This window comes from Priapulus caudatus, unplaced genomic scaffold (genome assembly GCF_000485595.1).
Source record: "Priapulus caudatus unplaced genomic scaffold, Priapulus_caudatus-5.0.1 Scaffold343, whole genome shotgun sequence".
NCBI classification, from domain to species: Eukaryota; Metazoa; Priapulida; class Priapulimorpha; order Priapulimorphida; family Priapulidae; genus Priapulus; species Priapulus caudatus.
This window is the reverse complement of record NW_014577404.1, coordinates 84,778-99,944: the sequence shown is the minus strand read 5'-3', so window position 1 is coordinate 99,944 and position 15,167 is coordinate 84,778. Positions and strand designations below refer to the sequence as shown.

General features: G+C 38.6%; 3 protein-coding genes across 6 annotated transcripts in view; 1 reads left to right on the top strand and 2 right to left on the bottom strand.

Annotated features, from left to right (window-relative positions):
• LOC106809295 (cyclin-dependent kinase-like 1) overlaps positions 1 to 322 on the bottom strand; it is a 39,256-nt gene extending 38,934 nt beyond the window's left edge. The window contains exon 1 of the mRNA XM_014812332.1: positions 271 to 322. The gene's annotated coding sequence lies outside the window, so the exon portion shown is untranslated. The remainder of the gene's footprint in view (positions 1 to 270) is intronic.
• The window catches only part of LOC106809294 (ralA-binding protein 1-A-like), a 15,034-nt gene extending 3,789 nt beyond the window's left edge, over positions 1 to 11,245 (top strand). The window contains exons 1-14 of one of the 4 annotated variants that reach the window (XM_014812327.1): positions 575 to 688; positions 3,316 to 3,380; positions 3,639 to 3,771; positions 3,956 to 4,233; positions 4,351 to 4,464; positions 5,047 to 5,250; positions 5,990 to 6,108; positions 6,544 to 6,674; positions 6,977 to 7,181; positions 7,680 to 7,842; positions 8,295 to 8,798; positions 9,385 to 9,497; positions 9,686 to 9,874; positions 10,329 to 11,245. In XM_014812327.1, the coding sequence (XP_014667813.1) occupies positions 3,317 to 3,380; positions 3,639 to 3,771; positions 3,956 to 4,233; positions 4,351 to 4,464; positions 5,047 to 5,250; positions 5,990 to 6,108; positions 6,544 to 6,674; positions 6,977 to 7,181; positions 7,680 to 7,842; positions 8,295 to 8,798; positions 9,385 to 9,497; positions 9,686 to 9,874; positions 10,329 to 10,472 (2,361 nt within the window). In that variant the 5' untranslated portion in view covers positions 575 to 688; position 3,316 and the 3' untranslated portion in view covers positions 10,473 to 11,245. Of the gene's footprint in view, positions 1 to 574; positions 689 to 995; positions 1,016 to 2,727; positions 2,748 to 3,315; positions 3,381 to 3,638; positions 3,772 to 3,955; positions 4,234 to 4,350; positions 4,465 to 5,046; positions 5,251 to 5,989; positions 6,109 to 6,543; positions 6,675 to 6,976; positions 7,182 to 7,679; positions 7,843 to 8,294; positions 8,799 to 9,384; positions 9,498 to 9,685; positions 9,875 to 10,328 lie in introns of those variants that run through there. The other 3 variants (XM_014812328.1, XM_014812329.1, XM_014812330.1) reach the window with 3 other exon arrangements.
• Positions 11,158 to 15,032, bottom strand: LOC106809297 (cyclin-dependent kinase 2-interacting protein-like). Its single transcript, XM_014812337.1, has 5 exons — positions 14,952 to 15,032; positions 12,738 to 12,897; positions 12,123 to 12,237; positions 11,703 to 11,835; positions 11,158 to 11,550 (listed from the first exon to the last, which is right to left on the bottom strand). The coding sequence occupies exons 1-5, from the start codon at positions 15,025 to 15,027 to the stop codon at positions 11,354 to 11,356; spliced, it is 681 nt and encodes a 226-aa protein (XP_014667823.1). The 5' UTR covers positions 15,028 to 15,032; the 3' UTR covers positions 11,158 to 11,353.
• Between the last annotated feature and the right edge of the window lie 135 nt (positions 15,033 to 15,167).

Below are 15,167 nucleotides of genomic sequence, written 5' to 3'. Positions count from 1 at the left end.
GGGGGTCCGGACCCCCATGCTCGCGCAGAAAACGCATCTGAGGGGTGCTAATTTCAACAAATTTCTGGAGGAGAGCCCCCCAGACCCCCCCTTCTCGTGCTCCTGACACCCCCCTTTAGAAAATCCTGCGTACGCCACTGCTAATGACAATGTATGCCACCCGTGGCATGCGGAGCGATCGAAGAACTACACGGGTAGAGCTAGGCGACATACATGACAGACGGACGACAGAAGATAGATTTAAATTATACACCCTATACTTGGTATTACCTGAGTCAGTATCACGGAAACCTTTACTCTAGTTTTACAGTGTAGACTGCCAGATCGAGTGCAGAGTGCTTAATGTTTACAGCACGTGACACGTGGTTGCAAGGGACGACCCGATTATTGCGTGTTTATTTTACACACAAAAAACGTTTATATGCCTGTCAAGTAGAGTTCTATTAGTGTTTAAAACTTAGTTCAACAAATGTTAAGGTGCAAAAAGTTCAAACAAATGTAACATCAACGAGTGCCATCAGCAATAAAAAAATTAATTAATTATTTATGATAGAGGACGCCACTATAACAGAAAGATGTCTGCGCCCGGGAGTGGCTAATAGTTTGTTTGAAATTCGTAATCTTTAGTAAACATTTACGCGTACTAAGCGTAGTTTACGTAACTTAGTAAGTTGGAGTAATCGGAAAGGTATTGACAGTTTTCTATAAGTTTTACAATTATTGTAGTAGCAATTAGCAGGCTTATAGTTATTGTACAATATTATGATGGTGCCACTGTCCTGCCGGAACGTACCCTGGGTACGGTCCGGTATTATACCAGAACATACCCTGGTACTATCTAATAACCCCTTTACCGGCATATCTAGTAATGGATATCTTCAGATTAGTATGAAACTTGCTGTGCTGTGAATGTGATTGTGAATGAATAGCCAGACTGGAGTTCTCCAGCCTTAGTCGCCAGTGCATTGTAGAAAAGTATTAGAATAACTAAGGATTCCGGGCGCCTGGAAGAGAAGTACCTACTGAGATTAGTCTTTTATTGCATGCTCTATTTTACTAAATACTAGTAGTATCTAACAGTAAATAAGGAGAATGACTAGAGTAGATATAATGATCGCTGTGGCTATATGCCCGGCAGCCGGGCACGGTCTTTGATTTCTTAAATGCCCGGCAGTTCCTAACCCTAACCCTAACCCTTGTTTACTTGAGATAACGCTGAAAATTAAAAAAAACTGCCGGGCATTTAGGAAATCGAAGACCGTGCCCGGTAGCCGTCAGATATATGCCGGCTGCCGGGCATATGGCCACTCTGTATAATGATCTGGGTCAGCTGGAAAAATCGTGGATTACTGATTTGCAGGTGTTACTAATCTGTATTGATCAGTGACAGTTAATATTAATTTCAAGCGCATGTAATGATGAATTTGATTTAAGATCTAGTTTACACTAATAAACATTATTTTAGTGTGAAACTATCATTCCATCTCAGCTTTCAGATGAATGGCAATGGCAAACTAATAAGCCACTTCGTAGTTACGCACTGGAGCCCTATGACGTCATCGGGTCATAGGTCATTTGTACATAGCTGAAAAGTTGGATCGCGCGTTCGCTCGTACGTGCTTGCCGTATACTACATAATATCAGGATAATATGCATGAATGTTATACAGAAGCTATGTAAAATCGTGCGTGCGTTTGTTTTCTGTACTGAACCGATCGACTATCTGGCTGTACTTGTTTTTTGGATTTTTACACGTGTGTATGATATTCATTGTGGGGTATTTTAGGTAGATATGCAGTGTCGGTTCTTCTCGGTCAGTCAGTTAACTGCAGTTAGTCAGTTCAGTCAGTCTCGGTCATATCATTTATTTATGGATGTCTTTTTGCTCCCTGGATTTCTTAATTCTATAACAACAGAAATGTACAGTCAGACATACATGTAATTAACTTGCAATGCATATATATTGATTCATGTTTAATGCACATCTAACTACATGTATATGAACAAGGAGGAATGTTAGCCTCTAAATACATTGTACAAGCAATTAAAGCAATGAAAATGGGGAAATTGTGTACGTGTATACCTGTATGAAACCTGCAAATGTGATAATTTATAATGTAGAAAGTTTAAAAAATAGCAATGAAATAAATGCGTGAATAATAGACAGCAGGGAATAAACATGTATCATAATTTCTTATATTTCTTATTATTAATATCTATGAAAACCTTCAATTTAAGTACCATTTGATATTAATAATAAAAAATATATGCGTGACTCCTATGTAAATGGTATTTTAGCTGGCATAGTATGGACATATATTGTAATCAAAATTCTAATAACTCAAATAGTATGCATTCAAACAATGTTATGTTTATTAATGAATGCTATTTAATTATTGAATGTTTTTTGCTTTTTTAAGTATTTAACAGGGTTTCTTCTGAGGGAAAATTAGACAAATGAGGTAATGGCCAGTTTGGGGAAAAAACGCGCATGATGGATTCAAATACAGGATGTATTGATATACTTATCTAGGTATATAGATACAGGATATACTTATCAGTAAATACAGGAACATTTTCACAACGGCGATGTTAAATTTGACAACGGCGGTGCGCCACTGTGCCTCTTATGTATAAGAAACCCTGTATAATTGAGAATGAGATGTAACTGCATGTGTATGAATGATGGAATGAGAAAATGGTGATGGAGACGTCAGATGTCCATTATGACAATTACAGAAACTTTGGTGAGGATGAAAAATATTAAGGAAACCTTTCAATAAAGGATGGACTTAAAATAGTTTTATAATGTCTTAATTCTCATGTGTACAAATAGCTACTAGGTAAACTGGAAAGTTGTTCACACATGCATGTTTACGTTATTGGCATAATTAGTACTGAAATCATTTCATGAGTCCTTTATAAACATGTATCCCTATACCTAAAAGATAGGATATCAATTATAACCAAGCATTTTTCCATTTATCAACTAAGTAACAAAATTGAACAAATAACATCTCCTGATAACATGTATTTGTTCTACATGTATAAATGAAGTTTACACACATTCTATATTGGGCAAATCTTAGTTAAATGTGATTTTATTTCAAACTTGGACAAATACAGTACGTACGGTTCCACTTGCTATCACATCAATGGAGACACAGCGAGCGGTTTATGTACAATTGACCTTTGGCAAAAGTTTACGTGGGAATCTCGCGCATGCTCAATGCGTAACTACGAAGTGGCTTACAAGAAGTGCGTGCAATGTATGCAATGTGCTAATAATCTTACAGTCTTCACATTTTATTTTAGGATGAGCTTTGATGCTCATGTTGAAAGGGAGTTTCCGGGATTGTATCCTGATGAAGATGACATGGGTATAGTAGACCAACAGACAATACAATTAAATAATGTAGTTTAAGAACAACCAAACTTCTCCACATCGTAGTTTAATAAGCCCCAGTTACTCTATATATGACATATAGTGTAATAGACCCTCACAGTTCTACCATATAGTCTAATAAATATGCTTTCACTACTCTGCCACATAGGTTAATATGCCCTTATAATTTATTGTTATTCTTCACGTAGTTTGGTGTTGATTCACCTATTTGTTTTATTTAAATTGCTTGCAGTGGGTGAAGAACCGGAAAGACCCCCAAGAAAGAAAGATGGCAAAAAGAAGGATAAGAAGAAAGACAAGGAAAAAGGATACAAGGCATTTGAGGGAGAGAGTTCTGGAGAGGAACTGGTGCCAGAGGGCTCAAAGTAGGAAATGCTCACCACAATAAATTGTGCTAGTCACTAAAAGATGATAATAATCTTATCTTCTGGCATTATTATAATATAACTATAAGTCAAAGAATAATGGTCATGATAATGATTTCAAAGTATATAAGTTTATGTAAATATGACATGACTGTCAGTTAAAATGTGTTGTGATTGATTGCAGAAGCCCTACAAAAATTAAGAAGTCCAAGCACTCATTTAGGTTTGCTAAGAAATCAGAAAAACCCAAAGTGAAGGAGCGAGAAAAAGACAAAGACAAGAATAAAGACCGGGAAAAGGACAAGGACAAGTGTAAAGATAAGGATAGAGATAAAGATAAAGATAAAACAAAGGGTGATAAAGATCGTGACAAAGACAAAGAGAAAGCTAAACAGCGACACAAACTGAAGCTAAAAATGAAAAGGAAGCTCCAGCAGAAAGAAGATTCAATAGATATTCCAGGCTAGTACCATGCATTTTCATGTTTTGTTAAAATAATAAACCTGTACTGAACATCACGTTGGCACGCCTGTCATTTAGCAGTCAGTGATACTAAACAAAATTTATGTTTATTTTCAGAGAGGCCTGTGTTTGGTGTACCACTTTCTCTGGCTGTAGAGAGAAGCATGTGCCATGATGGTATAGAACTACCCATCATTGTACGAGAGTGTATTGACTTTGTTGAAGAGAATGGTGAGTAAAAGTTTGGTGTTATTATAATTCATTTTTAAAACAACCTAGTATTACCTACATAAACTAGCATTAATTACTAATATAAATATATTTAAATGTGATGATTAGGATCCGAACAGTGTGTGTAGATGTAACTACATGCTTGGGCTGTAACTCATCTGCAGAAGTCAAATTTTTATTATTTATACGTTAAGGAAGTGTTGCCTTAGGTTTATTCAGAATTTTATGGGCACTGTCATGGTGAAAAAAGGCCAAGGGCCAAAATTCATTAAATGTGCATTGAATGTATTGAAAGGGCACAGGGGCAAACCAGATAGGGCAGCCACAGCAGTGTATTGAGACAAATTTTGAGGGATTGCGGAAAGTGAGGAGGGTTCCTCTATCCTTACGATTCGTACAGCTGAGAAATTTAACACATGGTTAAATACAATAACAGTCTAGGATACCTCGTCTAGTCATCGATTACTTACCTGCAGATGTTTGAATCTGTCTATTAGCATGAGACTAGTGTTCGTGCATACAACAACATGCATAGGGTCCACTCTTTCTAGAAGGCTTCCATTGTATCATATTTGCTTGCAGGATTGAAGTGTGAGGGGATCTACCGACAACCCGGCACCAAGTCGAAAGTGGAGACATTGAAAAAATGCTACAACAAGGGTCTATGCCCGAAGCTGACTGACTATGACTCCAACACCGTCGCCAGCCTGCTGAAGCAGTATCTACGAGAGATCCCGGAGCCTATCATCGCATCAGACCTGACGAACCGTCTTGAGGAAGCCTGCGGTGAGTGCGCGTCACACCAGTGCCAAAACAGCTTGAATCATCACCTGTACTGTCCTTCTGTTGCTGCAGATTAGTGGCTCTTAATGCCAAGTACGAGTGCAGAGCGAAAACTCGTTTGCCATGCGATTTTGAGCAGTTGGTGTTTAAAGCTCACCAAGAACTGCATGAAGTCCCTTCTGTGATCTTAGCTCTGTTGTACCTAAAGACTGTCATGTAGGCCCAACAGCTTTAACTTGGGTCACAGCCAAAATATAGTTGGAAACCAATGACCTAAGGCGTAAAAAAGACGTTTGTTTCGGCTAACCCGACCGAGTCCATTTTAAACCGCCGATTCGAAACCTTTTACTGTGATCAGCAAAAAATAAAAAAATTTAAATTTAAAATACGTTCTTGTTTCTGTACCTTCTGGGTTGAATCTCTTGAGACTTTTAAGTCATTATATGGGCTGTTATAAGTATAAAACAAGTATTGTTAGAATAAAATAAAAAAATTTGATAAAAATAGTTTTGCTTGCCTATCGTGTCCAAGTTTTTCAGCTTGTTAGCGGAAACTAACGTCTTTTTTTTAGACCTAACCATAATCAAACTCGTTTTTTTTGCAGTCAGCTGACAGGAACTGTCAAAAATGCTATCATGGAAACGATTTGTATGTAAATATCAACAAAACGGACAATTGTTATAGATTTCACTTTGCACATTGCAGTAACTTTGTTGTTGTAATTGTTGTTGTTTGTTTACAGCGAGGAAAAATGAGGAGCAGAAGCTAGGAGCAGTGATGCAAATTCTTCAGGAACTGCCACTACACAACAGACTGCTACTGTCTTGGATTATAAAGCACATGGTGCATGTTATTGAGAAGGTAAACAAACCATTGATAGTGCTGAAATAGAGGAATCAACCATTTTATAAAATACTAGATTAAACAAAGCTTTTCTTAGATTATATCTATAATGAGATGATGGTGAATAACAATAATGATACTCATTCTGCTCTGCTAGATGAGTAAGTACGGAGGGTGGTAATGATCTGTTTTTATTCACCATAACCCAAAGATGATTGACTGATATGATAAAGTGTGATGAGTACATACAGTAATACCTACATGAGTCAATCAAGTGAAACCCCAAAGGTGTTTTTTAGACACCTGTTTATTCTACAGAGGTTGTTCCACTATAATTACCACTCAAAGGAAATGCCAAAAACTGTCATTAACAGATACCTGTCTTCTAACACAGAGTTGACTGTACTAGGTTTGCAAAACCAAAATCAAAATTATTTTTTGGGCTGTTAACAGGAGGCGGCCAACAAGATGAGTCTGCAGAACGTGTCAATCGTACTTAGTCCGACGCTGCAAGTCAGTCATCGAGTGCTCAACATGTTCTTCATTCACCACGCTACTCTCTTCAAAGGGACTCAAATAAAAAAGTAAGCAGACCAAGTGCTTGGTCACTCAGTAGGTCTGATGTGAAGTGCGTAAGGTTTCGAGCAAGATTGTCAAATGGGCCCAGATAGAGATAATATTATTCATCTTTTAATTCAGATCCATATTTATCCAAATTACAGATGTATCAGGAAAATAAAGTTACTCTGGAAATTTTAAACAGCAGCATTTTTCATCCAACTGCTTGAAAAAATTTCCTATATAATACAAGCAACTGCACGGCTTTTGCGAGTGTCTGCCTTTGTTGACACAGCGGTTTTTGACGGCAACTTTGTCTGCTAATCAGGTACATTCCTGCGCTAAAGCCAGGAACGTCAACCAGACTGTCACTGGAGCTGCCTGATAACCCGGCCTGCATTGAGGAGGAGATACAGAGACAAGAGGGCATCCTCAACCAGCTGCATGCAGAGATCAATGCTGGCAACACGAGCAAGCAGAAGGAGGAGCTACTCTGGGAGATTCAGCGCATTGTCACCCAACTAAAGCGGAAGGTACGTGTCGTTATCGGCTGTGTGGTGCCATCGTGCAGCGGAAATGTGGTGCCATTATCTGGATGGTGGTGCCATCTATTGTTGCACAGTGACAGAGGAATTTTCATCACCGACATCCACAGATAAGTGGCACCTGTTGTCGTGAAATTGCAGAGGATTCTTAGTGGGTGTGAATATTCTCGTAGCCTCAGTATGTTTGTAGGGGGTGGGGTAGCTGCTTAAGGATTCTGAAGCAGAAAAAGTAGGCCAAATAAACTTAAATAATCATAACTTAAGTTAAAAAATAATGAAACAAAATATTCTTACAGCCTTATTCTATGCTAAGCGTGATTTATTTCTTGAAGCCGTAAAATAGAATTCCTTCAATATTCTCCACTTTAATCGTTAAATTTCCCCCCATAAAGGTTTGTTCATGCTACTGTTCTGTAAGTAACGTGATACATTTAGTTATTTACAAGTTATTTGGTTGAACTAAGCACGGTTCTCCCAAACTGGCAGTTAAGGGTTGCCAAGCGGGTGGCTGACATCAAGAGTCAAGCGAGGAAGGAGGATGGAACTGCTCTGGGTGCAGAGAGCACAGGGAAGGGTGGAGGCGAGAGCTCAACATCCACTCCTAGCAAGTCACCGCGTACAAGACAAAGTAAAGGTGATTCGGGTAAAGGTAAGGCAAATAACTCCGCTATACCCTTTTCACAAAACTTGGTTCTATCTCTACGAATAAGCGGACTCACAGTACAAATGCCAATGACCAGTAATGGTGGTAGCAGATGTAGCGTCTGCTACTTAAAGATAAATGTCGGTGTTATTAAAATTTAATTTAATCATGAGAGACTTTTCATGCAGCTGAGCTGGCCATTACAATGCACTGTTGCGCATGCTTGCATTGCCTTAGGTTGTACGCGATCACATCATTCCTATATTTTCACAACATAATGCTGTACATGTACTATTTCTATGAGGTAGATTATCACAGCAAAAATGTCACACTAAGGTGTCAAAGGGGACATGTAAGCGTTGTTTGAACTTATGACTATGCTTTTTGCATGCAAGCAGTCTGGCCATCTAGTTGTAAATTATTCAATTCCTAATCAACTTCTCTTCAAATATCTCCAGGTCGGGCACCTGATCCAACTAAAGCCATACAGGCGATCCGACTGAGTGTTGATGCTGCTGCTTTGGCAAAGAAGGAGCTAAAAGAAGCAGCGGCTGAGTTCGCAGAGAAGGAAGTCAAGAGCGTATCGGCTGTGGCTGCCGAGAAGGGCGAAACTGCAACAGCCAAAGAGAACAGCGTTATGAAGACGGCGTCGGATGACATGCAGGCAGATGCAGATGTCGTGAAACCTGATGAAATAACGATAGAACTGTCTGATAATGAAGAGCCAGAGGACAAATCCAACGTGGCCACTGACCTTGTAGATAGTGTGAGTAGGACGAAAGGAAAGATACCAGTGGAGAGCTCCCATGAGTTGTCAGAAACGGAGGGCCAAGATGGGAAACAACCCGATACTCAAGAGCTACCTAGTGTGGTGCCAACGGAAGAAACACAGACACCAGTAACTCAAGGGAATGTAAAACAAGAAGACAAGCCACTTACAGCTGTGTCTACAAAATCAGAAGGTATTAACTGGAGTCATAACATGGAAAGAACTACATAGGCATACTTACAACAAGTAACTGGTAAACTGATTTAACTAAATCAAAGCAAAGCAAATTTAAATGGAAGTAATCTGTAAGAAAATTTGATTTTGCATTCCACCATTTTTCTTTAATTAGCTCTGCTGACAAATTAATAGTGGGAAGAGAAAACAGAGGTAGTCATGATCCTTGACCTCAAGATTGCTGCCTTGACTTACTGTGAATAAGTGGCTGTGCGATTTATACATCTCATAGTCCACCACCCATTATTATATGAAACCACTGAGATCAGAATTTTGCTTTGCTCATAGAATTCAGCACCAAGTGCAAGGTGAGAGATTCGCGAACAAGTCTAGTCCAGAAGCTACACTGTTGGGCCCATTCTCAGATACAAAATTAGTCTTAGCACTAGTCTTAACGTTAACCGGGTGGCCCTGGGTGCTATCCAAGTAAAGCCTATGTAAAAACCATTTATTTTGAATGCAGTCGATTACATGCTAGAGTCGGATGTCGAGACGTTCTGACCTGACCAAAGGGTTTTTTTAGTGTAACCTTGCCTTTTTTGTAGACACATCTGGTCTGACGTACGAGATGCTAGACTTGCTTGCTGAGCAGCGCTATCTCAAACTGGAGGAGGACGACCTGCTATCCATTGCCAAGACGCTGCGGCAGCGGATACAGGTACGTTGACCTTGCATCTCATATCCGCATGGCTCCCGATCAATCAAATGATCATGTATGCAGTAGGTCAACTCTGAATTTTGAGACGGTGAAGATGTCAGAAGCCTTGTTAGAACGTGCTAGGCTACAAGATACCTTGTTAGAACGTGCTAGGCTACAAGATACCTTGTTACTGTTGTCAAACTCAGGCCGAGAGAGATGAGATCGCGAGGCTGAGAGAAGAGATCAATGCGATCGAGAGCTCACGACTAGAGGACAGCAGCAGCGAGGCGAGCTCGCTCTCCGACTTCGAGTCGACGAGCTCGAGTGAGAGTGAGGATGAGGAGGAGCTGCTGATGGTGCTAAAGAAACTCATGGAGGATAACGATCAGCTGGAGGTGAGCGAAGGTCGAGCCATACAAGCGTGGGTTTCATTTGGGCATAATCTTTTACTCGCATGACATCGGGGGTAGATAATGAAAAATTATTCATTTGTTTTATTTACATTTTATTTTAGTATAATTACAAATTACTTATTTGTTTTATTTACATTTTATTTTATTATAATTACAAATTACTTATTTTATTTATTTACAAACGATTTGTCATTATCTACCCCTGATGACATGACTCCACTGGTCATATGCATTTGTTTGGTCGAATCACTGATCCAAATCACGAATTGGTGGTCCTGCTGGCAAGGTGGATTTGAGAGTCCAAACGGAGGTGTGATTGAAATCCAGTTGGCACTCACTGCTAATGATAAGCCATTCTTTGATAGGTCACACAGACACATCACCCATCTTTGCATAAAGTACTACCTGTTGTTAATTTCTGCTATTTTATGTACAGAGCAAGAACATAGATCTGACAAGGCAAGTTGTGAAGGAGAGGCAAGCCTGCGTTGGCATCCGAGTACAGATCCGTCTGATTCAACAGCAGCAGGAATACAAGGGCGATAAGGACTTTTCCCCACACAAGGAAACCATTCTGTAACTTGTTAAATAATGCATAACCAAGTAATACTGCGTAATACCACCCCCCCCCCCATCTTTTTGCAATATAAGGAATTAACTCTTTCATCTTTATGAAACATGTATTCAGACAATGCTTATTATGCAAACAGGTTTCTGTGTTAATGTCATGCGTAAAGGACTAATTGACTTCAGACTAGGTTACAATTGGTTGACTATTGACAGATATTCCATATATATGATATTGCTTTTGAGCATTACAGGAGAAAATTGCCAATCTGGGACGGTATTCATTCTGAAAGTTGGACAGTTCTATCCTAAAACCAGGATAAACTTGTATAGTTCAGAGAGAGAGAAGAGTATTGTTTTGTGTATGCGATATCATTTTATCCACTCAGCAGGCAATATAACATTGCAAATTAAAAAGATAAACTTAAATGGCATGTGACAGCTTACACAAGGTGTTTATATGTATATATTTATGTACCTGAGTAAAGGTTACTCAGTAGTAGCTTTGGCTAAAATGCAGGTAGGCTCAGTGCCAATCACTGTTACAGTGTTAGGGACTCATGTAAATTTGATTATATTAACGATGAACTAAGCGCGAGAACATCAGTGGCAGTGCAAGAAATGCTATTTTTGGTGAATGGCACATGCATACAACTGATACTTATTGTAAATTATGATGAAAAGAGCGGGCCGAGATTATTGTTTGCCATTAATGAGTTTTATTGAAGAAAATGAGAAGATTCTGGGATTCAATAATGAACAAATATAATTGCTTTGAATCGATAATCATTTGTCTTGCCACTCGTATTCTTTTAGTAGATTTTTGTTGTTAACGTTCACATTTATATAAAAATAAATATATAATTGCCTATACAAATCAAATAGAATATTCTGTCATCTAAGTTGCACTTCAGCGAGCATTGCCTCTAGCAAGGCTTTACTCCTGGGCTCTATGTAAGCCTGATGAACCCATGCTGCCACGTAAAGCATCAACAGCTCTCTGTTCTCTAGGTGTGCCACCTGGTGTAGAATTGCCTGCTTCACAGGAAGCTCGTGTTGATACATCAGCAGTAGCGTGGATGACGTTTCACCTGACAAAAATATTTCGGGTGAAAAATGGAGTGTGCACATTAATTACTTCTTAATTTTATTCAACATACCTTGAATGTTATGCAAATTTGGCAGAAAACCCTCTCCTCTTTATGCATCCTAATCGAGTAGTAACATGTCACCTAAAGCTTACCAAACATAGCTGTTGGCCAGGTTTGAAACAGAACATCTGTGACACCATCTGTCGAATGTGACTGATACAGATGGAGAGTTGCACATGCTTGCAGGTTTGAAGTTATTGTCTCCATCTTTGCAAGAATTTTTGCCTACAAGAGAACACAAGTGGTCATACAGAATAAAGGTTCATACATGCATTGAGGGCAGTTTAGTGGCACCGTAAGGGTTTGTGCAATCAATGTGATAACAAATGGATAGTATTATACTGCACTGGTATTTCATTCAGAATTGATATAGTATGACACTTTCAGTCATGACCACAACCCCATATATTGAATTCTTCTGATAATATCATAGTATATTATATTATTATACCGCTAAATGATATTATTACACATTTGTTATGCAGATCCAATATTGTTGACCCGCAGCATACCATAGATTGGTACAATGTTTCTAGCTCCTCACAGTCAGTCTGCATCTCTGCCAAGACTGAATCTTTATCATCCTCTGAAAGCTTCTTGCTTGTTTGCTCTTCCTGTTTATCAAAGCTGCAAATTAAATAAACATCACAGTTGCACAATAATTTAAATTACCAGTTTTACTAACACGAATGCTTGTTTTATCTACAATTATAAGCAACAGTGATGCACTTTATATCCCACTTTACAACCTAGGCTTTTACACAAATAATTATTAATGTAAACATAACCAATAATAATGTAAATTAAACACACACATATATAGCCCTTATATTAACATAATTAACTTCATAAATAATTATAGTAAATTTGATAAATAATGATATAATAAATGATATTAGTTGAAATCAGTTTTCTTCTTTTACAGAAAATTACACGTTTGGTACGTCATAAAGCATCTATCCATTTCTGTGCAACAACATCACACTATATTTAGGATCACTTCTATATCTATAAGTCAAGTTCTATATCTAGGATTATTGGGGCTAATCTCACCAGGAAAAACATGACAGCTACATAAAGGGAAGCATGTATACCAGACCCTACATCTGATGCGGCTGATTACGTACGCTAGTTTCAAGCGACAGTTGGCGATATTTTTCACTAAAGTTGCTCCAGAGATATTGGCTTCCTCCCACTTCTGTACATAGTTGTACCAGTCAGCACAGCAATCCTTTACCCTCCTCGGCAGTCCAGTAAGGTTCGCTGTCTTTGAAGGTGTCTTGCATTCTATATGAATAAGCAATTAATAGTGCTGTAATGAGCCACTGAAATCGAATCGGATCGCGATTCTCTTCCCTCGATCCAATCCTCGATATTTTTCCCCGTATTTAAGATTCCACTTCGATACCACTTTTTTCCTCCAATAGATGGCGGCACTACGCTATATACTGTGGAGTGTTACTCGCCAATGTTACTCAGCGACAGCAGTGTATATATACTCTCTAGACTCTCTAGTCTATTCACCATTTAGTATTTATTGGCAATTTCTAATAATTTATTATTGCAAAATAATGAAAATATAAAAAATAAGATAACATTTCAATATTTTGGGAATCGAATCGAAGGAATCGAATCGAGAGGCTAATATCGAGAACCGGATCGAATCGAGAGGCTTATGTATCGTTACAGCCCTAGCAATTAATAATATTGCAAGGTCTTGCACCAAGTTTGTTTCCTATTGTTTATTTAGAGCCAAAAAATAGACTTCAAAACGCTGAGACCAGCCCGAAGGCTCCATGAGGACTAGAAGAATAGATTAGGTAAGTTAGTCAGCCTGGAAGAAAGGGGTTAGGATATTCAATTTATGTTGGCATCACTGATATATTAAATAGAGTTATTTGGAGAGGCAAGTCTGTTGTGGGAAGAAAGGCTTCCTCGGTCAGCCTAATAACAGGTTGCCTTTAGACAAGGGATACAGCACCTATCTAGGGTGCAAATCCACTTTAGGCACCTTAGGTATCACGAAGTGATGCACAGATTTCTGTGTATCATCAACTGATGCACAAACTTTCCGTATATCAAGGAATGATGCAAAAAACCTAACCCTAACCTTTACACACTGATATACGGAAAGTCTGTGCATCAGTTGATGATACACAGAAATCTGTGCATCACTTTGTGATACCTAAGGTGCCTAAATTAGATTTGCGACCCTATCTATATTCTCCCCTAGGCTAAGGGACCAAGTAATTGAAGTATACTACATTACATACTGGTAGTAGTAATAGTATTGTAGCACTAAAAACACTCGCACTAGCAGCTTCTGCCTCTGGCATGAATTTTAGCAATAGCAACAGCAGTGAGCACTGAGTTTGCCTATCCTGTGTTTGGGTTACATTATTGTATTTATAGTATTACTATTAGTAGTAGTACTACTAGTAGTAGTAGTAGTAACTACTACTACAACTAGTGTAGTAGTAGTAAGAATACGCAGTGGCTGGAGGTACGGTAGCCGTCGGTCGTTCAAGCCCCTTTTTTGCGTTAGGGTTAGGGTTAGGGTTAGGATTAGGGTTAGGGTTAGGTTTAGGGTTATGATTAGGGTTAGGTTTAGGGTTAGGGTTAGGGTTCTAGCTAGTGATGTCACGATCATCGATTATACTCGATCATCGGTTGAACAGTGGCTCGAACCAAGCGCTTGGTTATCAAAATCCATAATCGATTTCATTGGGAAAAAATAAATAAATAAATTTTTTTAAACTTGAACAAGAAAACTTGGAAAAGTGATGAGAATCATCGCTACTATACAAGTTATCCTTTATTAACATACATGTATTATACACACAGTAGTAAACAGTGCAAAACAAACAGTAAACAGGGCTAAACAAGCACATACATGCACACGACGTTACGCACACGCAGGCATTTAACACCCCGAGTAACCGATTGTAACCGATCATCGGTTACTTGGGTCCAACCGATGATCGATTACGAAATTACAACCGATTGACAACACTAGTTCTAGCTCATCTAAACTCTCAAATCGTGAATTTATTTCCCAAGGCGTTATTTCGAAATCTAGCGCCACTGCCGCCATCTTTGTCTCGTTAAGTATGAAAGCGAATGGACTCCCGTACCCGTAGCCTCGAGACATTAAGATACGGCTACCGTACCCGTAGCCACTGCCGTAAGAATAGTAGTTAGTAAGGAAGTAGTAGTTATGTGTTAAGTTAATTATTTATAGCTACTTAGTTAAGAGATTGCAAGTAAGACCTGCAACGTACACAGGTGTTAGTGTTAGAGAATATATTATTTATTGAACTTTATCAAGTATTTACTCATACCATTGTCAGTTACAGCTATAAACTGATTGTTTTCTTTCAAAACATTCCCATGTAAACTTGAAGTGGGCGCTGACATGTTGAAACCTCTCAAACGACACTGGAGTGAAAATAAAAATGAAAAAATCGATGAACTCAAATAGTATGAATATGTTTCTAATAAAAAAAATTTAGTAAACACACACTTCAGTGCGAAATACCTCTATATTTGAAGCTATT